Below are 27849 nucleotides of genomic sequence, written 5' to 3'. Positions count from 1 at the left end.
TTTAGAGCAGAGATCAGTAAACTACAGCCTGCCACATCATTTTGTAAATAAAGTTTTATTGAGACACAGACACACCCATACATTTACATATTATCAATGGCTGCTTTTGCACTACAATGGCAGGGTTGAGTAGTTGTGACACAGACCATATGGCCCAGAAAGCCTGAAATATTTACCATCTGGTCCTTTACAGAAAATATTTTCCTACCTTGATTTAGAAAAGCAAAAAGATATAAAATAAACTGTAATATTTAATCATGCATTTCCTGTGTTTATTAGCTTTTAGCAACAATGATGATTGCTTTCTTTCTATACAGACTGCATTAGGATACTAGGCATATTTTTGAAAAAATATTGGTTTCTGGTGATGAGCAATCTTCTGGTAGCTTCAAGATTCCATCCAGCATTTTTAAGTTTGGCAAACAGGAGAATACTCTAAAGCAAAAGTTAAAAAAAAAAAAAAAAAAAAACTACATTGAACAAAAGCATTTTATTTCACTTATTCTCTTTATAAGTGAATGGACTTTGCCTATTGTTATAAGGAAGATGAATGGCTATCACTTCATTCTGTCTTCCTTATCTTTGCAGAGGAGCTAAAATAAAATATTATTCATATTAATTGACCTGATGACCTTGCCATAGCTTGCCCTTTCAGGGATCTAATAGATCTTTCAGCAGGTGGTAAATATTGATCAGAGAAGTGGGACTGTCTACAATCTGTTTTTATAAGAGAATTTCATTCCAGTTTTTACAGTCTTATAAGGGAAAAAAATCAATGAGTGGATTTAGCCAACTAACCATGAAAGAATGAGATCATGATATATGTGCTCATTATAAAGTTAAAAGTTTAGAAAGAGAGAGAAAGTAAAGCAAGCCCACAATATTCAGTGATAGTTAAAGAAGAATTCTGGCTGATAAATATAAAAGAGGGAGTGGGAAATAATATTGTGCTGTTATTTTTTCCTGAAAGCACTTCTAAAGCTCGTATTTCAAATTCAGGGAGTCACTTCTGTGTTCAGAAACAGATCGTTCAGTTCAATCCAGTTAACAGTGGTCATATACATAGCGGCATTGAAAAGCAGCATTTTCTTTAGAAATGACAGCTTTTCTAGATCTGGGAATTCTGAGGGCTCTGGCTGGGAGAAATCTATGGCATTTGAATTTGCCTGCATGAAAGGTACTGAAACCTCTTAGCAGATATGCTAAGTCAGCTAATGATGGTACTGACCTCCTTGAAAGCCCCCATTGGCCGCATGATTTTCTTAACATTAATTGCTTCCTGGGCATCTCTTTAAATCCTCACAACTCTGTCAGATTGGTTTTTATCCCTCATTTTAAGTAACTTATTCAAAATCATAAGGCCTGTAGGTGACAAAGTAAATATTAAAATCTATGTCTTCTGGCTTCAAAATTCATACTTAGCTGGCAAGAATTTCTAGCCACTGATTTTTTTTTTTTTTTTTACATCAAGCAATAATGAACTAACATCATGTTTGACTCCTAGAGAATCATAGAGAAGTTTGCCTGTAGGTGTCCCAGAAATGGGGCCACCTTCTAACCTACTGGGACTTACACTATTAGCTCTATCATTAAGTCCTTTCTCTTTTAAATTGTGCTGTCTTCTTATTGGAGGATCTGAAACAAAGGAGGAAGGGAAAGCAGTCACAATTCTAGGTGATAATGGTCGAGAAAAGCTTGTACTTTAAATAATTCTGAGCATGGTGTGTAAAAACAGTCATCTGAAGCTCTGGCCCAAATCCTCAACACAGATACCCAGTGACAAAATGAAAGCTGTTATAATCTTCAAGGTGTGGATTTTTGGCTGGGTAACTGAACCCATATTTGAATGAATTTCTGACTCCTAAGGAACTTAGTTCCTTAGCATAAGTGGATGCATAAACCTTTTCCTCATGCTCTAAAATGATCCCATCATTCTGTTCAACGTAACCCTGCACTACCTAAGTTAACATAACCTGGCTTTTTCTAACTTGAAAGTCAGCGTATATACACCTTGGACTCAATCCAATAGAGTTAATACTGGAAAAACAGGAGAACCTCATTATATCCCTCATTCCTACATAACTCTATACCACATCATGAATTTTGTAGACGGAATTATAGTAAGACCTCAGGGCATATCCAATTTCAGACAATTCATCTTAATACTATTATTGTAAGGCATTCTTTGAAGAGAGGCAAGTGGCTGAGTTGGGACCAAAATGCTTTATAAAACCCCACATATGAATTAACAAAACTGAAATACAATATTATTAAATTATCCCTGTGACTAGGAATGTGCTTTCTTATGAATGATGTGAAATGTCCAGCTAAACCTCCTCTGATTATAGGAAATATAATTTTAGACCTCCAAATATTATTTTGGTTAAATATTAGCTCAATATTATAGCAACTGTGCTGCTAGTTTTCACTGTTATGTGAAAGCAATTTAAGAATTTATTATCACAGACATGAAATTTTGCTTCCAGAATCCAGTCATAGGGGAGACAACTGCAGTAATGAGATTTATGTAACAACAGAGATTAGAATTTCTATTTTGACAAATTTTCGCTGTACATCAGGCGTTGAAGGGTCTAACATCATACAGGCTTCTGGAATACAGTTGCTGTTCATGGGAAAAGAGCAGTGTGAGAAAAGAAGATGGTGAAAACTATGTCTTTTACTGAAATTGAAGTAAATAAAAGATTGTAATCATAGAATAGAAATGGACCCTGGAGATGATCTAACTCTTTGTTTGACAGATTCGCCTGGGAGGGGAGATGATGTCAGTCATGGGTGCAAATACAGGTTGTAGAATTCAGTTGCTTGTTTTTATCCTTTTAATTCCCGTAAGTACACTAATTAGTGGTACTGGGAATTAGCTGGAGATAAATAGGTGGGCATATTACTGGGTGCACACTTCAAGGTTTAGATTCCATTATTATCATTAGGAATGTTCCCAGTTGTGACAAAGTAATAAAAATGGTTTCTTCTTGGCAGATTTTTGAGCTCTTTCAAGCACTGGAGTAAATTGAATTCTTCGTATTCACTTAATGTTGCCCTTGGGGCCCAAAGAGTGAAAGTAAAACCAGAGAATAAACAATTTATAAAATTGTCGCATAGAACTTAATAAAATATATATAGTATGTATGATTTTTTAAAAGACATAATATCTATTAAGCATGTGGGAGAAAATGTGTGGAATTTGAAAGTCTAAAATTAAACAACTTTGTATATGTAAAGTCATTACAGAAGGAGCCTAAAAATCTGCACAGTAACTATAACTTAACCAAGAGAAAAGAGTGTATTAAGAAAAAATTTTAAAAAGATGAAGAAAGATTAGTTCAAAAGTCTTCAGATGAGATCAGAAGCATGAAGTGTTCAACATAGAGCAGATTCTATAACTATTTGCTGGGTAAATTTGAGCAAGAGAGGAACAATATTTTAAAATATAGTTAAAAGTATAATATTCAATGAAGTGCAAAAGATGACTTAGGGTGTCTGGGGCCTTACCGCTTCCTGTAATTTTGGTGGAACTCACAAGGGTTCCTCCTGAGAATAAGGGATTCCAGTGGAGTGCACCATAAACTGGAGAATCCAGTAAGAGTCTCAATGTGGTTTTCGGCCAAGGATAAATGCTGTATCTGAGGTATCTTTGGTAATTGTTTGAAAGATGTGAGATGATTTTTGCTCATATTTAAAATTCTGCAGCTGGATACAAAAGATAAGCATCTTGTTGCTTGTCTCCTAAAGAGAATTGTTAACTACCAAATCTAACATAGGATTAGCATGCCTTACGTAGACAATAACCCCTCAACAGAGTAACAGTGATGTTACTGTCATGATGGTCACATACAAACTATGTGACAAATATGGTTTGCAAAAAAAAGGAGAAATATTTATATTAGAATATTAAGAAAAAATAAGCAAGATACATGAGACCATAAGTTTGTGGAGCACAGGAATCTGTTTTCTTTTCCAATGAATGTGCTTGGTACCTGACTTGGCCCATGGTGGATTCTTGATATGTCCTGAATAAAAGGATGAATAGCTGCATATCATCTCAGCAATATAAAAGTGGACACACACAAAAATAACCTGTGAAAAATACTGCCTCTAAGTAGTGAGATTATGGTTATTTTTCTTACTACCTTTCTGTAATTTAAAAACTTCTATATTGAGAAAATGGCATTTTTAAATCAGAAAAGAGTCATTTTTAATATAAAAGAAAACTAAAAATATCCTTAGAAACAGTAAAATGTGTTAGGCATTTAAATTTAATACATTTTCCTGATAGATAATGCTTCTCAATGTGTTTGCCTTAAAACTATAACTGTACAAGACTGTGCAAATAGAGAAAATAATTCAAAATCTATCACTGACATCTTGCCTTAAGGAAAAATTCCTTTATGTATAAGTTAGGATTTAATATCATGAGATAAATACAGGGTACATATTTATGGGCCTTGGGCCCCACAAAGACACTTGGTAAATGGTCATTGCTAATGGGAAAGAGAGTGCTGTAAAGAGAGAAATGCAACAGAGAAGTATTAGGGAAAAAAAATCCCTTTGAACCACCCAGATTTCATTGTAATTTTTTGAATCTATTATTTTTATTTTCTTGTTTCCTTTCAGTCCCTCTCCATATGTATATTTTATATAGATCTCATCTTATCTTTGATAACTTTTGGCTTCTGCTTATTTCCAGAATTCATACAGACTTCAGGAGCACTTCAGTAGTATGACAATTTCTCATTGAAAAACCAGCCCAGGAAGTTCCTCCCTGCCTCTCTCCCCGTTCTCCTCTGAAATCTGTCATTTTCTTGTTTACCAGTCATGCTTTCACTTTCTCATGGGTATCCTTTTATCCTTTCAGTATCTCAGATTCACCACATCACAGATTGCCCCAGTCGATAGGAAATGTTAGGGGAGAGAAGGGGGGCAAAGCAACTGGGTGGCGACACAACTTTCTCTGTCCTGGCACTTCCTGCCTGCCAGACTGTTTCCCTCTTGTGTACAGCTATACTGGCCTCTTTCTGTGACCTTCTCTCAGCCAATGCTCAGAATTGTATCTTAACCTGCTCTAGAAATTACCCTTCCTTTTTGTGGATGCTCAATTTCCTTCATCTAATTCACTCCTGAGGACCTCTGTTGGCCCCTCTCATCGCCACCAAAGCTCACTCCACCTACCCATTCTGCCTGCTGAAGCAAATAGCAGTTCCCTGTAAAAACGGTTCTTTAGCAATCCCTGAGCAGAAAGAGATTATTTTTAACAATATGAGTTTGGAATCCTTGAGAGACAAAAGAGTCTATGTATTTTTTTATTTTTAGTTTATTTCTGTCCTTAATCTGATAACCAGCCTCCACTCCAATAACAGAATGTTACCCTAAAGACCACTATTGTCAAATACCTTGTAAAGTCTTTCCCTATAGGTGTTCAATAAATATGACTAACTAAAAATTAATTTCTTAAACCATAATGTATATGTCATGTAACTGCATTTTCTAGTTTATAACACAAGGAAAATGGCAAACTTTTCTGCTCATACAAATAACTTTCCTAAAAATTGGTAATAAAATATTAATTGAAAAAAAATAGATGCTTCCCTCTAAAGTATGACATTCTGATATATAAATTTCTCTTCTGGCCTTGCCATATGTGCCACTTTAGTGCAAAGTGTCACCTTTAAGACCTGATCACATGGGGCCAGGTGCAGTGTGTACAGCCAATGATCACATGTATCCAAATAGAAAAGACTTAACTTTAACCTGTTAACTAGACATGCAGATCCCTTGGCAATCTTATGACACTTAAGTCCAGCAGTGAATTATCCACTAACCAGAGGGTTTCAACTCGAATTAGTCTTCTAAGAATTCTGTTAAAATCTTCAACTTGGTAAGGATCCCCCAAATCCTGAAATGAAATGTTCAAATTCTGAGGAAAAACAAATAAAAAGTAAGGTTTTTGTCAACTTTATTCATTTAAAATGTATTGTATATATTAATTATACATCCAAACACAATTATGTTGTAGCAATTTTCAGGATAGGGAGGGTGAAGATCTTGATCAGAATTAGTGAGCAGCATACAGGGTTCGGGAGGGTTCCATGGGTGTATGGAGGAAGGAGGATATGATTCTCAAGCAGATTCTGAGATTTTCTAGGGGTGTAGAATGGAAGGGATAAACTTCTGACTGCTTTACATGATCAGTAATCATTAGCCTCGCTTGAAAATTCTCAGAAATCACATTTATAAAATTTTCAGAGTAAGATAACATCATTTGGAAGATGAAAACTATGATTTTGTTTAAAGTAACTAGAGATACATGCATAAAAATGATTTGGTGTGCTTCAAAGATAGTGAATATTTTATTTTCACTTTTAATGTCAGTCAACTTTGGTGTAAAATACATTGCTACCACTGTCAGTGGTCGCATTGCTCTTGTAAACTGCATTCCTAAAAGTCAACTTAATTTTTGTATTTCCATATTTTGCCATCAATTTCTGTCAATAAAAATACTGAATAGAATGAAAATCCCTTTTTTAAAAATTTGAAGCCAAATAATTTGCTGTTTTTAAGGAAATATAGGCATTATCTTTTGAAAGGTTATTAACATCTTGATATTTTTAGATATTATAAAATTTGATACTTGAAATTTTATTTTCCAAAAGCACACAAGGTCTTTATTTTAAAATAAAACTTGAGAAATGATAAAAGTTTATGTGTATCACCTATTCATTAAAATCATCTCCTCAGAAAAGTTTTTTAAAAAATTTATCACTATTTCCCAACCAAGTTTTCTATGATAGTTTAGAGCTTATTTAGCCATTCTCTTACAGTATAGTTATTGAAAGGACAATTAATTTTCCTATGATAGTTTATTAGCAAGGCTCCATTGACCTTAAAGTATACCCAAGGTTAAAATTGCAAGTATAAAGAAGGAATGAATACAGACACCAAAATGACTACCCCTAAAGAGAGTCTGGGAATGGATGTCAAAGCCTTAGATGCATTGTTTAAATTTTTTAAATAAATAAGTGGATGTGTTGTTTATATTTGTACTAGATTGTATCCATTCATTATATATGAATAACTTAAAATTAATTTGAAAAGAAAGAACCATACTGGGACATGGTCTTCTATTTTCTTATCTTTCCCTGAAAAATTGCATAACTTTGGGCAAGTCAGTTCTCTTCCTGGACTTCATTTTCCTTTCTGAAAATAAGAAATTTAAACTAGACCCTATGTAAAGCTCCTTCTCGTCCCCTAATTTCGTAATTCTATGGTATGTAAGTCTGTGAAGCAAAGGAGGCATCAGGAGTCCTCAACAAGGAGTTTTAGGCTCTGTTTCATTTCTGGAAGACTTCTTAAACTTTTCAAGTATAATTTTATCCCTTTAAAATACAAAAATATTAGCTCTCACTCTGTTATGAGGAAGTTGACTTATTCTTTTATTGCCAGAAACACTTGTCCCAGTTAGATCTTCAATCCTCTGCCTAAGCATGACTTGATCCAATTGGAGTTAGGAGCTTGAGTAGTCACAGCCCCACAGCTTTGTAGTGGTCAGGTTGACTAACTGCAGGGGATGTTTCAATGCTAGTGGCTCAGTCAGCAGGGTGATTTTCAGCACCAAGAAATGAAAATCCGGCTCCCTCACTGGTTAAAAATTTGATTATTCCAGGATAGCTTTGTTTGAGCTGGCTGCTCAAAAGTTTCATCCTGATGCATCATTCAAAGGATTCCAGATTGCATCGTAAACTCATTGATATGGATTATTGTCCAACATTTGACATTTTTATTATTAACAACAATTTTGTTCTTCTCAAATATTTTAAACTTATTCTCAAAGTTCAGCAACACCAGGTTAAAATGAAGGTTAGAAAATATGTAACGTATTATGATGAAAAGAAAGGGGAAAAAGAAACAGAGAAGCCCAAACACTGGGAGTTTTACAGAAAGTTCTGAAGAGATGCTAAAAGTTGTGTAATTTATGCCCTTTTAAAAAAAAGATGTCACAATTTAATCAATGGAAAAATAGGCTTTTTTTTTTTTAATAAAAAAGGTCTCGCCTTGCAGTCTTCCCAGTTTTCTTGTAGCCATATTTCCCATTTGTTTTTGTCAAGAACTCTTTTCCTTGGGAGCAAGGCACACTCTACCTGTCTGAAAAGTTGCTCTTCTTCAGAGGGTCCTAGATAAGAACCACAAGTTGAGATTTTGGAAGTACGTTTAGGGGGCAGGACTGGCATCTTCACTTGCTATTTGGCCAGTTGTTTGAAACTCCCACTAGATATCACAACTGGGGGAAGCATGATTTGACCCACATAGTATGAGCAGTAATAAAATGATTTAACCCACTCCTGTCTTCCTAACCTGGTTGGGGGAAAGGTTGAAGACAGGAAAAGATCCAGGACTTCACCACATTTTTCATTTTCTAATAGTTGAAAATCATTTTTTATAATTTTTCCAACTAACTTTCCTCTCATTTCTTCTAAGGAATATTGAGCTAAACCTCTTATTTGACAATACTAAATCAGATTCACAGTTATGACAATAATTAATTAATCAAAATATGACTATTAAATATCTAAACCACTCAGTTTTCTCATTATCCTTCTGCTATAGGAGCCTGTGGCTGTGTGTGAGGGACTTACTACTGAGCCCTCTCAAAACAAGATGAGTGATACAAAAAAGGGGAAATATGAAACCAATCAGCAACTTTATTTCTTTTCCATCTTGTTTGCTTAAAAAGCAAAGGAAAGTTTTTTTTAAACTATATTAAGGCTATAATATAGGTTATAAGGTTATTACGTTATTTAAATTGTTCTTTCTTTTTTTTTCTTTTGAGACGGAGTCTTGCTCTGTCACCCAGGCTGGAGTGCAGTGGCGCGATCTCGGTTCACTGCAAGCTCCGCCCCCTGGGTTCGCGCCATTCTCCTGTCTCAGCCTCCTGAGTAGCTGGGACTGCAGGTGCCTGCCACCACGCCTGGCTAATTTTTTGTATTTTTAGTAGAGATGGGATTTCACTGTGTTAGCTAGGATGGTCTTGATCTCCAGACCTCGTGATCCGCCTGCCTCGGCCTCCCAAAGTGCTGGGATTACAGGTGTGAACCACTGCGCCCGGCCTAAATTGTTCTTTTTTATACTATCCATGGTCTAAGTTTCTACAGATGACTGACTTACCTTTAGCTTAAAAGTTCACTCATAGATTTATTTTTAATTCAGATTTAGCACATCACTATGAAAATGTGACAGTTAAAATATAAAATATCTCTATTTTTTATACCTTAAATTCTGGGCATGTATTTCAAGGATCACAGATAATTTAATTGCTTTCTAGAACTATTAAAAGGAGAAGGGAGTCACTTCTATTAATGGTAGAAAATACTTTTTTTTTTTTTTTAGATGGAGTTTTGCTCTGTTGCCTAGGCTGGAGTGCAGTGGCACCATCTCGGCTCACTGCAACCTCCGCCTACCGGATTCAAGCGATTCTTCTGCCTCAGTCTCCTGAGTAGCTGGGATTACAGGCGTGTGCCATCACGCCCGGCTAATTTTTGTATTTTTAGTAGAGACGGGGTTTCACCATGTTGGCCAGGCTGGTCTGAAACTCCTGACCTCAGGTGATCCACCCACCTCAGTCTCCCAAAGTGCTGGGATTACACGCTTGTGCCACCGCTACTTGCCTAGAATTAACTTTTAACCATACATAAATATTTCTAGCCCAGTCAAGTGAGAACAATCACTAGTACAGTGATTTCATCTTCACATAATTTTCTCTTTGGGGATTGTGAAGTCACTCCTGATTTTCTTTCTCTTTTGTGTCTCAATTCAGTTAGTCACCTTATCCTAGCAGTTTTCCCTTTGAGAATCTGTCCCTTCATTTTCAATGTCCAGGTTCTCATGTCTTCCTACTTAAACTGTAATTGTTTTCTCTTGAATCTTCTTGCCTGCAATGTTCTCTCCTCCAATATAAATGACACACGTTACCATACAACCTTCCTAAAACACAGCTTTTACCCCAGGACTCACTACTGAAAACATTTCGGAAATTTCTTCTTGCCTACAAATCCTAGCTTGTCAGATAAGGCTTTCCATAATCTTATCTCAACTTCCATTTCCGAACTCATTTCTCACTATTTTCCAACATTATCATCCTTCAAATAAGGTTTGCAGAAAACTTTCAGGGTTAGGGAAAGAACGTCTTGTTTCCAGTCTGGAGTTGGCTGATAGGTAAATGTGGGACTCCAGATGACTAATTTTAATATCCTGATCTTCAGTTTTTCATGTCTGCAAAAAATAGGGGGAAGTCCCAAATCAAAGGCTGACCGTGAACTGAATTTGGTGAGAAAACATGTTTGTTTGGCGCATATGGTGCTTTATAAAAATACTGATTTCTAGTACTTTAAGGACAATATAGGCCTTTTTTTAATTGCCATAGGCCCCTACACTCTCTTGTGCTTCCCTCTGATATTATGTCAACTTCACTCTGACATGTCAACCAGGCCCCTGAAAGGAACCCTACACTACATTACTTCAATTCCCTACCAGCTCTATCATGGTGTATTTCTATGAGTCACATCTGGTACCATTTGCATGCACTTTCCCCACTCTGTTTTTCTGGAATGTGTGACTCCCCTCATTTCAAAGGTAAAAGAATAAAGGAAAAGGACACTGAGGACATCAAAAAACAAACTTTGCTTTTGTGGCCTGTGGGCTTTTGTGGACTATGATAGATAGTGGTAAGTTCATTTGTGAAGAGTTTATGGAAGGCAATAAGAGGGAGTCCAGTATTTTATTATTTCGGCACAAACATCAGTTCTTACACCAGGGGCAGGTGGAGGCCAGGGTGTAGCCTTCCCTTTCAGTCATTTCTCTCATAATGAACTCTGCTGTTATCACCCAGGAAATCCTTTGGCCCAGAATGAGGCAGTATCTCAACCGACTTACAAATAAAATATCCTTATGTTAGGAAATCTTCTTCTTCATTGATGAGAATGGTTGGATCCACGAGAATGGATCATAGAAGTGGAAAACTGGGACAATCACCTAATTGAGCAGGGAGTCCCTCAGGCTGTATTGTCTTTCACCCACCCCCACTTCAAATTTGGCAGCTTTCTCTGTACACCAGATAACCCAGAGTTATTAAACTCTTCCCTGTATTGTTTGTTTGAGTGTTATTGATCTTCTGCTCTTTTAATTATTTCTTTTTAAAGTAGCTTTCAAAGCTTTCTTTGAAGTTGGGGGCCGAAGTTCACTTCCACTGTGAGGAGTTGAATTAAATTGGATTTTTCTTTTTTTTCCTCAGACTTGGTTGGTAATTGAAGATATATCTTAGCAGCTGAACTACAGTCTGGAATATCTGACTGTTCAGGGATGTTGAATTTCACTTGCTCCCTCTCAGCCTGTTCTTTGTCCCCTCACTGGGTTTGTAACACATAATAGCAGTCACTGAATTAACTTCCTGGGATATTTTCGAATGGAAAGAATCTATTCTTTAAAAGAATTCTGCCAGCAGTTTACTTCTTTGCTTTATTTAATTGTGAAAATTTAAGTCAGTCTTGATCTGGCAATCGAAGCCTTAGGCAATTGCTGTTTATCACACACCAGATAACCTTTCCTGTCTTATGAGCTCTTCCTGAATGTACAATTGAGGCAATTGAGATAAACTGAAGTAGCTTTGATGGGAGTTTCCATATCTAATCTGGAAGGAGGGTAATTCTTCTCAAAGTGCTTTTGAAAAGCATTTGTTCTCCATGCCACAAAACAAACTTAAACAAAATTAAGAGCAATGAAGGAGGGACATCTATTTCTCCCTGGTTTGAGGTGATGGGATTTTTTCAAATGTTTTCCATCCCCTAGATCATGCTCTGGTCCTTTTATGGCTAGTCACTTACAAGAGATTGGGTGTTGTTAATGATCTACAGAAGGAGAATGTGCTTTCATCTCTGCAGAGCAATGATGTCCCCTGCATGAATGGCCACCATGGTCTTTACGTTGGATTGGTTTTGCTGAGTGATGACCTCAGCACATAACCTGGCCACTTAAGTCAGGGAGAGAAGGAGACCTTTGGACATTCTCTGCACAAGCTCATTTTCAGTTTACCCTCACATTTTATTTCCTTGTCATCTCCAATTTCTGTAGTTCTCTGTAAACCCTGACCCCGCACTTGTGCTCAGAATACGATTTCTTTTTGCCTCATTATGGCTGCCACAATTATCAACCACCTGCCCCTGCACTCACACACTCATGCCAGCATTTTTACTTACCAGTCTATTCACTTCCTATTCAAATTTCTTTCTTCTCTCCCTTTCCTCATACCTCTTAAACCAGTGTTTCTCCTAGTATGGCCTTCAAATCATCTACAACAGAATTCCCTGTGATAATTTTTTACAAATCTGGATTCTGGGCGCCATCCCTTACATCAGATTCTGTGGGAGTAGGGCCCAGGAATCAGACTTTTCACACACCTCAAGATGATTTGTTCACACACTAAAGCTTAAGGACTAAATTAAATCCTTCCTGCTTTAGCCTGTGACGTAGTTCTCTCTTCCTTTTGCTGGAGGACTCCTGACACATGTGACACACTCAGTCACCACTTCTCTTGGTGTCCTTCCTTCCTAATTCTTCACAATTTCTCACTCTTGGAAAAAAAAAAAATCTTCCCAAGGTCCTGACAGGACAACTCTAATTTATCCCTAGTAGTACTATCTACTCACATTTTAAAAATAGGAGTCAGTGCTTGGCTGCAAATAGAGCTGACAGAGTTAAAGCATAAGAACATATTTTACTCAAAGTATAAGAAAATTACGCTATTTTAGTTCCCCTTCCTTTGCCAACTGAGTTTGAGTGAAAGAAGACAAGCATCATGTGGGGATCTACTGAGAGGGAAAATGAGCAGATGAATAGACCTAAAGCCACTTTTCCTAAATCAACAGTAAAATTGTGCAATATACAATATTACTGCAAATCTGCTAACATAGATGGAAGATAGCAAAGATTTGATGTTTCCTAGAGACTAAACACTCACTGAAGCAGGAATTATGTCTAATATTATTTCACTGGCTTTTGTGGATGCAAAAAAAGACATGAGAAATGCATGGCCTCTGTTCTTACAGAATTTATAATCTATTGAAAGCTGCTTATTGAAATCAAACATTATGTATATCGAGGACTGCAGATGGCAGTTATTCAGATTGTTATACTATTACCCTTGTAAAACCTGATAGAATAAAATAGTAATAGCAAAACAGTTATTCCACCCAATTTAAAGTGCTGTGTGAAAATGTAAAATGAGACTACCTGGTTTATTTAGTGTGATGGTTAATTTTAGATATCAACTTGACTGAATTAAGGGATACCCAGATAACAGGTGAAACATTACTCCTGGGTATGTCTGTGTATTAGACAGGGTTCCCCTGAGAAACAGAACCAATATGAGATAGATAGATAGATAGATAGATATAGATAGATAGATAGATAGATAGATAGATAGATAGATAGATAGATGAAAGGGGGGGTCATTATGGAAATTGGCTTACATAATGATGGAGGCTGAGATGTCCCACCTTATGCTGTCTGTAGGCTGGAGAACCCATGAAGCCAGTGGTGTAACTCAGTCTGAGTCTGAAGGTCTAAGAACTGGGAGAGTTGATGGTGTCACTCAGTCTGAGGATGAAGACCTGAGAATGCCTGAGAATCTGGCGGCCTGCTGATATAAGTCCTAGAGTCCAAAAGCTAGAGATCTTTGAGTTCTTATGTCCAAGGGCAGGAGTAGATCAGTGTCCCAACTCCAAAAGAGAAAGCAAATTCATGGTTTCTCTGCATTTTTGTTCTCCCTAGGTCCTCAACCACTTAGATAGTGCCCACCCACACTGGGTGAGGGCAGATCTTCCTTACTCAATCCACTGATTCAAATGCCAGTCTCTTCCAGAAATGCCCTTACAGACATTCCCAGAAATAATGCTTTACCAATTTATCTAGTTATCCTTTAATGCAATCAATTTAACACCTAAAATTATCCATCACAGCCTGTGAGGGCCTTTCTGGAACAGATGAGAATTTGAATCAGCAGGCTGAGCAATGATTTGCTCTCACCAATGTGGGCAGGCATCATGCAACCCATTGAGGCCCCTGATAGACCCTGATGGAGTGACACTATCATCTCTCCTGATTTTCAGAATTTCAGACACAGACCAAATTATACCACTGGCCTCCCTGTTTCTCTAGCTTACAGACAGCATATTGTAGGACTTCTCAGTCTCTATAATCATGTGATTCCTATAATAAGTCTCATCTATCTGTCTATCTATCTATCTATCTATCTATCATCTATCTCTTTAGATCTATATATCTCTCCCTCAATGTATAGATGTGTATATGTAGAGAGATGTATATATCGAGAGAGAAGGAGGTGTATTTTACTGGTTCCTTTTCTCTGGAGAACCCTGATTAACACATTTAGATTCTATTTTGATGTTGCTGGAAAAAAACAATATAGAATTAAGTCAACTTAAAGTCATCAGTTGAAATGACAGTGTTATTCTTTATCATAAAAAATAGTAAATTAAATTTCCAACAAAGATTATTGGTTAAATATATTTAATGATATTAATATGATGGAAAATTATGCAAGTTTTAAAAAGCATGTTTTGGGTAATGTTTAATGGCATGGAAGAAATGCTGACAATATCATTCCGTTAAGTGAAAAAACTTAAGAAACAAAAATTACATATATGTATGTGTGTGTAAAAAGTAAATGGAAATAAAAGTCATGGTGGTTATTCTGGATAGTTGGTTATAGGTTCTTCTTTATCTTTCCATGTTTTCCAATATTTATTACTGAATGTTAGTTATTTATATAATAGTTATAAGAATATGCTTTCAAAGGTGGCTTCATTTATCAACAATTCTATGGTCTTGAAAAAGGAAAATTTTACCTCCAAATGCTGCCTTTTATTTTTCTTCAAGTAATGTCTTTTAATCCACAAAAAATTCTACTCAGAGGATGTACACGAAAAAGGCACACATTTATTCTTTTACCTTCTCTTACTCTTGGGCAACACAGTTGACTTCCTTGAATGTCATGTTGTTCTACCTTCTGCAAAGTGAGGTACTTACAAGAATCTGATGGAAGCTTTAAAACAAGAGAGAAGAGAAACACTGTATCATCTGGCAATGTGTAGTTCATTTGCTTCCGTGTGTAAAAGTAATGCAAATCCATGCCAAACACTTAGCCAAATTGAACTCCAAATATCTAATGGTGTGCTCATGGAAATCATCTTATCCAATCTAAATTATGTGTTCTTGTCCAACTTTGCATCCCCAACACCTGCAACTGATTTACATTTGATGGTAAATGACAGCATGAATAAATATATGTACCCATTCATGATCCCCCTTAGACCAATTTATATAAATCACCCTTTAATATTTTTTAATATCTCATGAGCAGTCTCATTCCATTTATAACAGTTCTAATTGTTAAAATGTCTTCATTACATGGACCCTGCTTATTACATAATCCCTCTAACTTGCTCCAATTGTACAAGTTATATTTTTAAGGCTGCACAGAGAATCCCTCCACATATGCTTACTGTTTTAAATGTTTAATTATAGTTGTCATTCTCTTCCTAAGTCATTCAATTATTACTCATAGATAATGGTCTATAAATTAGTAAATATTTTGGTGGTTATTCTTGGAAAGAGTTTCAACTTATTGACATCACTCTGAAAATGTGTAGTTCAAACTGAATGAAATATTTCAGGTAAAGCCATCTTTTTCTGGACAGTATATTACTGACTAGAACATGTGCCAAGACCACATTTGGGGCAATTTTAATTGTTTACTAACATTGAGGTTGTAGTCAATCAAAATTCCAGTGTTTTATATAACTTGTTATTATTTCAAGGTTAACACAAACAAAAGGCATATTACTTGAAAAGAATATTATGTTAAATATTTACACCATAGATTCATTCTTCTGTTAGCCAAAGTTAAACACGTGTACAAACAAACTCAGAATATTTAGTTTAAAAAATGTCAAGTATTTGGAACAAATACTCTGTTCTTTAGAGCAGAATTTGGCAAGTGCTGCCCCAGAATAAGTTTGAGAAAAGCTGGCTTTTTAATAATAATTTAACTTTGATATTTTAGCTGCACGACTTACTCACTGAATGACCTTGGCCTTGCTCTAATAAATATCCCAATATCTTCATTTTAAAAATAGAGCTAGGAACAAAAGCTGTCTACCTTGTTATCAGTAACACTAAAAAGTTAACTTATGCTTGAGCAATTCTTGGAGATATTCTGAGGATTTGCTAATGTGCTTTCAAGGAATGAACTCATCCTTTTGTACTATTCTTTTAGGAAAACAATAAACACAAAACATTTTAGATTACTAAGGAATATAGCCCACAGCCTACTCTTGGCTGTTCGGTGTATATAATTATGGAAGCCTCTTTCCCAACACCTTATGTGAGTTTGGAATTTTTCTTTCCTTGCTTCTATTATAGAATAAAAATGTCTTGGAAGTTAAGTTACCTAGGACTGCCACACCCACTGTCTCTGTGCTATTTTATGAGGCTTGTGCTGGGAAAAGAAAAATTGTTCTAAGCTAAAGCTGTATTTGAGAGGAAAGTTTTCATTTTTCACCAGACATCTACTTTTGTACAAAAACCCGTTTGTTTTTTAAAGAGCTAAGTGGTTGATTTTGGAACTTCTGATATTGTAGGAAAATGAGCTGCTGCATGTTTTTATGTATTTCTGCGTAAGGTTGTCAGAGTGGTGCAGCTGTGTGACAGTTGTTTCTTCCTAAAGGAAGAGCGAATATTTGTGTCTTGCCCTGTAATTTTTCCTTTTTTTAATTCTGGTGGGCCAATTGATTAATGTATTGTTCAATAAATATTTTTTGATGCTAGCATGCTTCATCGCATTTTATTCAAAAATATATATTTTACCACATTATATGTCAGGCACTCTGTTAAACACTGGGGATACAAAGTTGAATAAAACATGATAATCGTGCTTGAAAAACTGATTTTCTGTAATTTGGTAGGTAGACATTTGAATAACTCACCTTAAGCCAGAGGGATGGCTAGAATAATTATGTATGAAGGGAAGGGGGAAAAGGCGTGTATGATTCCAGTTAGATGGCTTAGAGAGAATGTCTTAGAAGTGGTGAGTTCAGGAGAAAAGAAAAATGTATCTTGCAGACAAAGGAAATTTCCGAAAGAAAGGAAAGTAAATCTCAGAATAGAGACAGAATTTGCACTCAGCAGGAGAAAGGAAGAAGTGCCATTTTGGCTTTAATGGTCATTATCTTTTCTACTCATCTTCTCCTCCTTTTTGATCTTCCTTCCTCCAATCCAACTTCTTTCTTTTTTACTCTTTGAATTGGAACTGAGAGTGTCAACTTTTCATTTCTCGTCTCACAATTACAAGGGTAGGGATAAACAGCTAATACACTTATTTTGAAACGTTGAATATCAAATAAAATATGTTCTATAAGCTTATCATCAGGTAAAGAGTTAAAAATATTTACCAAGGATGATATTCCAGAATCCAAACGTGGGTGGAATGTTCTTCTCCTTGATGGAGCTGACCCAGTGTGGGTCTCACTTGGATCAGAGTAGTATGATGAATTAGATGGACAAATCTCTTGACTACTTGTGTTTTGACCTGAGGAGCTGAGTAAAAGAAAACTCTTAAAGTGTTCATATATGTGTTTTAAAGCTTTTTAATGTAAATATCCTTGTTTAAAACAACAACAGGCCGGGCGCAGTGGCTCACACCTGTAATCCCAGCACTTTGGAAGGTCGAGGCCGGGGGATCACTGGAGGTCAGAAGTTCGACACCAGCCTGGCCAACATGGTGAAACCCCGTCTCTACTAAAAGCATAAAAATGTGCTGGGTGTGGTGGTGTGTATGCCTGTAATCACAGCTACTTGGGAGGCTGAGGCAGGAGAATCTCTTGAACCTGAAAGGTGGAGGTTGCAGTGAGCTGAGATAATGCCACTGCACTCCAGCCTGGGCAAGAGAGACTCTGTCTAAAAGAAAAAAAAAAACACCAAAAAAAAAAAAAACACCAAAAAAAACCCACAACCAACAACAAATTATAAGCATAAAGTTTTCCCCTAAAAGAAAGACAATACCGTAGATTTTAGAAAGATTTTTACCTCTTTTCATAGTTCTAAGCAAATTTTTATGGCTAATGGTCTCTTAAGACAAATTCCCCTCAAAGGTAAGGGTGTCTACATAGACTGTGTGTCTTAGAAAAAGGCATCTAATAGTATACACGGAAACACACACACATACACACGCTTGTAAGATACCAAGGAGTACAGCCCTCATGTTGATGTTGGAACATCATTCCTAGTAGAGCTACAGCTGTACATCTGGCACGTACAGCCATCCTTAAAATCTCTGCATGATTCTGGAACTTAAATTTTCCTGAGATTTTCCCCAAGCCTATTATATTTCCTCAGATTAGTGGCAAATGACTTAAAAAGTCAGATTCTTTAATCAATTTTACTCATTTTGGAATGCCACTCAACCGTTTCACGTAACAACAGTCCAATTCTCCTTGTATTCCTATATTTATACCACTGAGATGTAAAATATATTTTATACTAGTTCTCTGGTTTATTATTCATTGTTATTCTTACACTTTTCCCTTTCTCCTTAGAAATAGTGATGTTTCTCTTTCTGTAATTGATGCTGTACATTATGTTAAGCCAATAATTTTAAAATATTTTAATCTAAATATTTTTGTGTGTGTGAAGTAAAACTAGAAATCACATCTTTCTATAGTTACGGTCTCTTTTTTTCTCTTGGTAGATTATTTTTCAGTCTCCAAGAATCTTAAGAGAAAGTATTCTATATTTTTAGCACATTTATTATGACTTTAATAGCAATTTCACTGATAGGAAACTACACACCTCTTGTTTATTAAGGTTGCCTTCATGAAGTACAATGTAGAAACATCTTTCATTTTTCACTTATTAACTGAGCTAGTACAGTAGAAGAGCACAACGATTATATTCTAAAATAGCATCATTCTTTAAAAAGTTTCATATTCTAAAAATATCATTACTGTGCCATTAAATTTTTTTTTAAATGACCTATCATCAAGAAGAAAATTATTTCTCTATCTGCCACTAAATTCAAAAGTCAAGAATTTGGTCTTAATTATGTAAAAAAATCAAAACATATATGCATCTCATTTCTGTCTCACTTGAGCAATTATTTAACAGTTTGGATATTGTTTCTTGAAATTATCAAAAAGCATCGTGTCATAAAAACAAATTAACAAACATTAGAGAAACAAACTCAAAATTTCTGAATTTTATTATTCCTAAAGCAGATAAATCTTGCCATCTAAAACTGGAGTTTTAGCCAGTAATTATGAGAAAAAATTGAGGGGAAATAGAATAATATATGAGAGGATTAACAGAAGTGAAAGTTTAACTGACTTTTGGGTTCATTTGTCTTTACTAAAATATGCTAGCCATTTTATGCCAGAATAAAATAAGAAAAATAAGGACAATGAATATGGATAAATCTTTCTTCAGTGATTTGTGTCTTGTGATTACAAACTTCAACGATGGTTATACAATGAGGGGTTGGGTTAATAGAATAACCTGGAAGTCTCCCTCTAAAGTATGAGACATGGTTTTATCTTGCTTATATAATCTCCTTCAAGTACGACACAAGGAAAATAAAGTTCACATAATTACAAGATCTGATAAGAAAGATCCAGTTGATTGGGTTTTTATTGTACCTTCTTGTGTAGTTTTGCAAGACTAAGCCTAAGAACCTCAAGGTGAAATTAAGTTTTAAAGTATAAGTGAAAATTATCTCATCATCTTAGTTTACATTAGATTTCTTTCTGGTTGAAACTAGAACTCTTTACGGCATTATCCCGGTAATGACCAGGCATTTATTAATAATTGAAGGTAATTAAAACTTTAGTAATACAAGTAAGTAGGCAGCTAACACCCTTACCATCTTTCTCTCTCTGTCTCTCCCTCTCCTTCCTTCCCTCTCTCCCTCTCTCTTCTCTCTCTCTCAATACATTTCATTTTTTTCAGAATGGACAGAAAAATGAATTGAAGAATGGTTGTGTTTCAGCTAAGAAAATTCCAGTCAATAGACGACTAGTCTGATTGTCTTTGAGTGTGAAATCTGCTTGTAGGCCCCAAAGTCTAGATCCTTTTCTCACATTCTTTTATTACTCCAGACACCACACCAGGGTACAGTGATAAAGGGCAGTGTGCTGGGAGGAGCTTGTGTTAAAAACCTCTGGAACATTCTCAGAATCTTAGTTTTGTCACTTCTATTATAAATTCCATATGGAATTTTTCTTCAGTCTGCTCCTTTGGAGAAATCTCAGCAAAACAAGATCATTTCTGATCATTTAGTTTTAAAAATAAAATAAAAAATAGGGTACCTTCCAGGTTATATAACTGACTCAAACTTCTCCATCTACAACTGCCTTAATGTGCACATCATTGAAGTCAAAATGGCAAGACCTGCAAGTCCTAGGAATTTGAAAAACAGTGACTGCTATGACCCTTGTCAAGGCACTTAGCATAATCTCTGATCCTCAGTTCTGTATCTTTAATATTCAGATGATAATGTGGACTGTGCCTCAGGGATAGGGTGTTTTGTTTTGTAATATTACTGCTATAATGACAAGTGCTGCTATTACTAAAATTATACTTTTACTGTTTACATTTATTGACATTTGCTATGTGGTAGGCACTATACTAAGAGATTTACATGAATTAACTCATTTAATCCTTCCAATCACCTAGCGAAACAAATAACATTATTTCAACTTTAAAGATGAGGAAATTTAGGTACAGAGAGAGAGGGTAACTTGCTCAAGTTACATTAGTAAATGACCAGTGATCTTAACTGCTAGAATTCATACAAGATGCAGATAAACTACTGTCATTCCTTAAATTACTAAAGAGATCTATCACCATTAGGGTGCAGTTGTTATTAAGAAAAATCACTAATACTGATTTTTCTTATTTTAATTACTTCACTTAAACACATACAATTGTACTAGTTAATAGAACATGTAAATTCAAGCAGTTATTATTTATTGAAAACAAAAGTTAAGCCTTCAGTAGTAGAACCTATGAGAACGCCATTCCAGATAACATCAAACTTTTTTTTAAATGCTCCCATCTCCCCTCCCCAAAAGAAAATAAAACCAGACAAATGCAGTTTAGTCGGTATATTGGTTTACTCATTCTTAATCTTTCTGCCTGCAGTGAACAAAGAGTTATCATAAATTACAAATCTAAACCTTTATGAAAGAGGAATTAATTTTATTAATGTTCCAATATAAAGCTGCCACGGAGAAGGTAGCATGGCTAAAACTGTACAGCATTTGTCAGCCATGATTTATAGTGTCTTTAAAATAGCTGGTGTTATCTGAATTGGCCATCTAGTCTTGGTTGAAAAAAGGTGTAGAATGTATAACAAAAAGGATCAGGTGAGCTGAGACTGCTGGATGAACAATAATATAATGTATCAATTCATGAGCCCTTTCATCAGAAGATTGCAATGTTCTTTACAATCACAAATTTATAAGCCTCATAAATTTTCTGCAGCAACAGTTGCTATCTGTTTAATTAAAATGTCAAGTTGGTGATTATGTAACTTTGTAAGGCGAGTGAAAGAGGAAGTGACAGACGGCCCACTTTCTAAGGTGAAGTTGAGCTCTTAGGTTGCATAAAGATATGTTGAGCACACATCATACACAGGCCATGGCTCCTTTAAGACATCTAGGGTTGTCAAAATAGTATAGCATGTGACTCAGTTTCTAAATGTTCCATTTATATTCATTGCTTCAACATGAGGGCTTTGTATTTAGGAGGAAGGAAGGAAAGCATGTTCAACTTTATTTTTCAGTTAGCAAAGGACACTCTTTCCAATCTCTCAGCCTCCTTCTCCTTCCAAAAAAATACTGAGCTAGAGTCTCAAATTCAGTGGGATCTCACCAAAGCCAGGTACTTCTGAGGCCTGGGCCAGAACAGAATTACTATGAATTCTATAGCATTAAATTTGGATGAAAGGAAATATGAATTCAGCCTCTTTGATTTTTTAGGCCATTTTTTAATATTTAAAACCCAGAATTTCAGTCCTCTCTATGCTTGTATTTTGTTTGTAAAATGGGTCATGATTGTACTCTTTACATGCCAGACATGGTAATGAGATAACTGAAAGTATTCTCAATGGAGTTATCATAAAGTCAGGAAGAAATTTGATATTATAAGTTGTTGATTTCTACACTGGCAAATTTGCTAGATTTTTTAATTTGAAGATTATTACTATATACTGATAGCTTTAAATTAAGTTTCTGGAAGTAAACATGTAAATTGAGTAAATAATTATTTATCAGTGAACTATTCTGAAAAGCTAGGTGTTTTAGAGATATTCCAAAAATATTTCACTTATCCCAAAGCCTAGAATTTCATCGGATGTGTCCTAAATGATTTAGATTGTTGATTCTAAAAGCATACGACAATAAATTTCAATTTTGAAAAATTCACAGTTGCAATTGCTTTTTCTCTACCTCAGTCTGAATGAGTCAGATTTTATGTGACCCAATTTTTGTTCTCATAAATTTTGCAGGTCCCTATTATTTTAGCCCCATAAATATTCCTGTAAACATTTATAGGCCACCAAACTAAGGTACAACAAAAGTAAAAGAACAAACACCTATAATACTTCTCTAGAAGTAAAACTTGTAAACTTCAGTAGCTACTAGTGGGTTCACTGACATTTATAGAAGCAAAAGATATATTCAAATAAGAGAACTAATGAAGATAGACTGGACTATCTCTATGTTCCCTCTATGAAATTATATTTAGAAATTTTTAGAGCTTTATTGTAACAACATTTATAGCTGCAGCTTAGGTGATTTTCAATATTTGAGGAATAGCTACTATTCTCTATGTTGTTACAGCTTTGAAAATTTAACCACATACAGCACTATGAGCTAGAAGAATATAGATACTAAAAGAAAATATGTGATTGAGGTAGATCTTGCTAGCAGAAATAAAACTATAAAATGCCAAATGAAATTGACAGTGTTTTAGGAAGGTGGGATGAATAAGATTCTTGTTTCATGATGTGCAGAAATGTGATTGAAGAAATACTGTCATCAAGGAAACTTTTCTTTTCTCCTTCCCTCCCTCCGTCCCTCCCTCCCTCCTTCCCTCCCTTCCTTCCTTCCTTCCTCCCTCCCTTCCTTCCTTCCTCCCTCCCTCCCTCCCTCTCTTCCTCCCTTCCTCCCTCCCTCCTCTCCCTCTCTCCTTCCCTCCTTCCTTCCTTCCTTCCTCCCCTCCCCTCCCCTCCCCCTCCCCTCCCCTCCCTCATCCCCTCCCCTCCCTCCTCTCCTCCCCTCCCCTCCTCCCCTCCCCTCCCTCCTCTCCTCCCCTCCCTCCTCTCCTCCCCTCCCCCCTCCCTCCTCTCCTCCCCTCCCTCCTCTCCTCCCCTCCCCCCTCCCTCCCCCTTCTTTCCTTCCTTCCTTCCTTCCTTCCTCCTTCCTTCTTTTGCCTTTCACAATTTGAAGATTAAAGTTTAAGTTGTATCCTGGGTGTAGGCTGGGTGTGGTGGCTCACCCCTGTAATCCCAGGACTTTGGGAGGCTGAAGTGGGTGGATTGTCTGAACTCACGAGGTCAAGAACTGCCTGACAACATGGTGAAACCCCGTCTCTACTAAAAATACAAAAATTATCCAGGTGCAGTGGTGCAGGCCTGTTGTCCCAATTACTCAGGAGGCTGATGCACGAGAATCTCTTGAACCTGGGAGACAGAGGTTGCAGTGAGCCGAGATCGCACCACTGCACTCCAGCCTGGGCAATAGAGTGAGACTGTGTATCCAAAAATAAAAAATAAAATTAAATAAATAAATAAAAATAAGTCGTATCCTGTGTATCACTCTTTAAGTTGTCTCTAAAATCATTTTATAAAGATTTACTAGTTGAAAAATAACAATGCTGATAGTAAAGATCATTTTATATGGAACAAATAAACCTTTTGTTATAGTGTACTAAAAGAGTTTGATCAAGTAGAGAAAAAATGAAGTTTACAATTCTGCACAGAACTACTACCCATTTTAAACTATTGTTTTGTATGCTAATTTCTCCAAATTAATACACATTTAATTTTTAATATTAAAATCAAGTATCTTGACACTGTTTGAGATATACAGAATTGGCTAAACAAATAGAATTTCTATCACTCCTTTGATATTCTAATCGCTTACCCAAACACAATTCATATCTTAATTATAGGTAGTAAATGGAAGCTATAAATAAGTTTTGTACACTTTTATGAAACCACGATGTACTTAATCTTGAAAATTGAAGATGCAAATATCAGTTTTTAAAAAGTGAGAGCCAGGTTATATACTAATATAAAAACAAAAAAAATTTTCAAGAAGCCTGCAAACCTCCAACTGTATATTGTTTAATTATCAGCATATTTGAGAAACACTTACGAGACAGCTGTGAAATTTAGGAGTGAGGAAACAAATATTGGGTTTGGGCCTCTATTTAATCTAATTTGTGGCTTTAATGAGCTGGTATAAGTCATGTTTTCATGATAGTAATTTCTTTTAAACTGAAACACTAATAGATATTGCCTTTCAGCTATCTTGCCTATTTTTCTCATGAAAATCACAAACGCTTTCTTGAAGAGTCCTATGTCTCTTAGACACACCATTATTAAAGGAGTAAGCTCACCTCTCTCCATCACAACAATGATCACAGAAACTGCATCGCATTTGTAACCAGATATTAGGGGAGATGGTGGCAGTTGAGTTTGCTTCTCTCTTAAGGCAACCATAATCAGTAATGCAGGCTGCATGACTTTATGTCTCTAAAGGAAATTTAATCTGGTAACACTAACTACGTTTGTTTGGCTTTTTTCTGTCGCTCAACTAATGATGAAGGTTACTTTTAATTTAATTTTCTTACCTTTCAGACATGTCTTTCAGGTGCAAAAATTCCTCTTGCCTTCATAAAGCTATTTTTCTGAAGACATTTTTCATCATTTTCCCTGGAGGGGATATGAGAGCTGTCCACCAAGAATCCGCAGCCTCTTTTGGGGGTCTTCCATGGATTCACTGTGACCAAGGAAACAAGCTGTTACCTAGCAACATGGCCCTTCAGGAAGTATTGTTACCAATCTCTTAGAGCTCATCAAAGGAATTCCTGTGCTCCTGGAGCAGCTTTAACAGGGATCATTGTTTCTAGGGAGTTGTCTAAACTGTGATATAACTGAACCTCAACTACAGAAACATAAATGTTAGTAGAGGGGATAAATGTCCATAGCATCCCTGGAAGATTCGCTGTCTTCTGGTTCCATTATTTTTTGAATTGTTTGCACTGGCTTGGGTTTCTTGAAGTTATACTTGTGCAATATATCCCCCAGTATTTGGTTTCTTGCTTCTCTTCTGTAGAAAAAGAAGCAAAATGGAAGATATCTAATTCTTGCTTGAAGTTTGCTCAAATAAAACTCCTGTGATTTGAAGACTGGGAATTCTGCCTTGTTCATAACAAGAAATAAATAATAGATATTTATTTCAAAGCAAATTTTTTACAACTTTTCAGAAAAAAAAGGAGTATATGTATACTCACTTATTGATCCAACTATCCTGCTCTGAGTGTCTGCTATGTACGTAGATAGCACTGTGAATTTTTAACTTCATGAGCTGATAAAATGAATGTCCTCTAGACTTGAAAGTTATATGTCTCCTTTCCCAAAAATAGAAGAATGTAGCTGTGTTTTTGTGTACTAAGAAATTGCTGTCTGCCAAAATCATAGTAAACTCTCCCATAGTCTTTACTGCTTCAGAAAAGAAGATATTTAGGAAACCATTTTATTCAAAATCTAGTTTCAAAACAAAATAATTTGCATATCTTGGAAAAAGCATCATGTTTCTTTTTATTATTTTTTTCTGTTCAGTAGTAATCCATCTATAGACTAAAAATGTTTCAGTAACCTTATTAATGTGTTTCATATCAAAAATTGAAAATACATTCTCCTCTACTTTGTTTCTGTCAGGAATTGAATTTTACATACAAAATGCTTCAGGCGGATAGCTTTAAACCTTCCCAATCCCCATCAATAGCTTCCTGAAAGTCTCCTCTCTTGTTTACTTCTGCAAAGGGTAGCTTCTTAAAAACGTGATCATGTATGAGTATGTATTTGTTCACTTACCCTTTTTTACTTTTAATCAATGTCAGATACCAAGAGTTGTGTTAAGAAGTTGAATGTAGCCTGCAACTAACTACACTTGGATCTTACTGATCCAGAAAAAGTCCCCATAGTTAGAGTAGTTACTTATGAAATGGTCATTAAAGTGAACACAGCACATATACATTATCTATACTGCTTTTTGTTATGATTAATATTGGGTATGTTCTGGTAAATTCATCCTTATTGTATAGAAAAACATTACTTTTTTACCAGGTTTTCCAAAGACAGAATAGATCACAAAGCTCAAGGAATTTAATATTCTTGTAATGGACTAGATAATTCAAACTGATTAGCTAATTCCAGAAGAAAAACAGCTGGGAATTAAGTTAATCCACTTGAAATTGTTTTACAACAATTAGAACATTCAAAACCTCAAGGCTCAGGATCCCATAGATCAGAGCCCACCTTTTTGATAAACTCTTAGTAAAGTCTTGGAGACTAGAAGCAAGACAGTTTGTGACACATATGCTTCCCAAAAACTAGAATAGATTTTTACTGAATAGTGGTATATCTGATGGTATATGTTTCTTAAAGGTCCAAATGTAATAAAAAAAAATGAAAAAAAAATGCTTTGGGCTGAAACTTAGCAGAACAATCTTCTATGCCAAAAAATATAATTTAACATATTTGCTAAAGATTCATACATTGATTTCTTTCTATCCACATTAGTATGATTTTTTTTAATGGAGTTTCACTCTTGTTGTCCAGGCTGGAGTGCAATGGCACGATCTCTGCTCACTGCAACCTCCACCTCCAGGGTTCAAGCAATTCTCCTGCCTCAACCTCCTGAGTAGCTGGGATTACAGGTGCCCATCACCACGCCTGGCTAATTTTTTTGTATTTTTAGTAGAGACAGCGTTTCACCATGTTGGCCATGCTGGTCTCAAACTCCTGACCTCACGTAATCCACCTGCCTCGGCCTCCCAAAGTGCTGGGATTATAGGCATGAGCCACCATACCTGGCCCAAGTTAGCATAATTTTAAAAAATTTTCAAATGCCTTAAATATCACATCTAAACTTTCTGGATACTTTTCCCATGATAGGGACAGAGATGACAAATGTTAGACATTTTCCTTTCTTTTCCTCTCTTTCTCTCTCTCTCTCGTGTGTGTGTGTGTGTGTGTGTGTGTGCCTATAAACCACAGAACCAATGTCATACATTTTCTTTACTCTTATCTTTTTTAAGCATCCTGGGAACTTTCCCAAGTCCAAAAATTCTAGACCAAGATTATCCAAAAATGAATAAAACACAACTAAACTTACCTTTTTAGCTTTATAACTCACAACAATTGATCCATACTCCTAACTGCTTTAGGCAAAAGCTATGTAATACTCCAGCGACTCAACTCTGACTTTGCTTAGAATTATCTCAGGTGGTTTTAAAAAAATCCAGTGTCGAGGCCCTTCCTCAACTAAACAAATAATATCTGAAGGTGGGTGGGGCCCAGGCATTCATAATATTTTAAAGTGTTCCTATTATACACTCTCAACTCCTCACTTACCTGTACCTACTTCTGTGGAGCAAAATGTGGTTCACATTTAGGCTGGGCGCGGTGGCTCATGCCTGTAA

At 35.9% G+C, this 27849-nt stretch overlaps 1 protein-coding gene across 2 annotated transcripts; it reads right to left on the bottom strand.

Moving 5' to 3' along the window:
* Positions 1 to 43: 43 nt before the first annotated feature.
* On the bottom strand, positions 44 to 25146 carry LOC129033931 (uncharacterized). 2 transcript variants are annotated; one of them, XR_008501705.1, is made up of 9 exons: positions 24994 to 25144; positions 17535 to 17679; positions 15034 to 15127; positions 8067 to 8185; positions 5838 to 5932; positions 3511 to 3708; positions 1574 to 1635; positions 1229 to 1362; positions 50 to 435 (listed from the first exon to the last, which is right to left on the bottom strand). XR_008501705.1 is itself a non-coding variant. In XM_054483134.1 (8 exons), the coding sequence occupies exons 1-7, from the start codon at positions 25002 to 25004 to the stop codon at positions 1590 to 1592; spliced, it is 708 nt and encodes a 235-aa protein (XP_054339109.1). In that variant the 5' UTR covers positions 25005 to 25146; the 3' UTR covers positions 44 to 435; positions 1574 to 1589. The 2 variants fall into 2 exon arrangements, 1 of the variants encoding a protein (XP_054339109.1); XM_054483134.1 differs by lacking the exon at positions 1229 to 1362 and having other exon boundaries at positions 44 to 435; positions 24994 to 25146.
* Between the last annotated feature and the right edge of the window lie 2703 nt (positions 25147 to 27849).

This window comes from Pongo pygmaeus, chromosome 2, assembly GCF_028885625.2.
Source record: "Pongo pygmaeus isolate AG05252 chromosome 2, NHGRI_mPonPyg2-v2.0_pri, whole genome shotgun sequence".
NCBI classification, from domain to species: Eukaryota; Metazoa; Chordata; class Mammalia; order Primates; family Hominidae; genus Pongo; species Pongo pygmaeus.
Note: the sequence above shows the minus strand (reverse complement) of the source record. Positions and strands in the feature narration are given on the sequence as shown.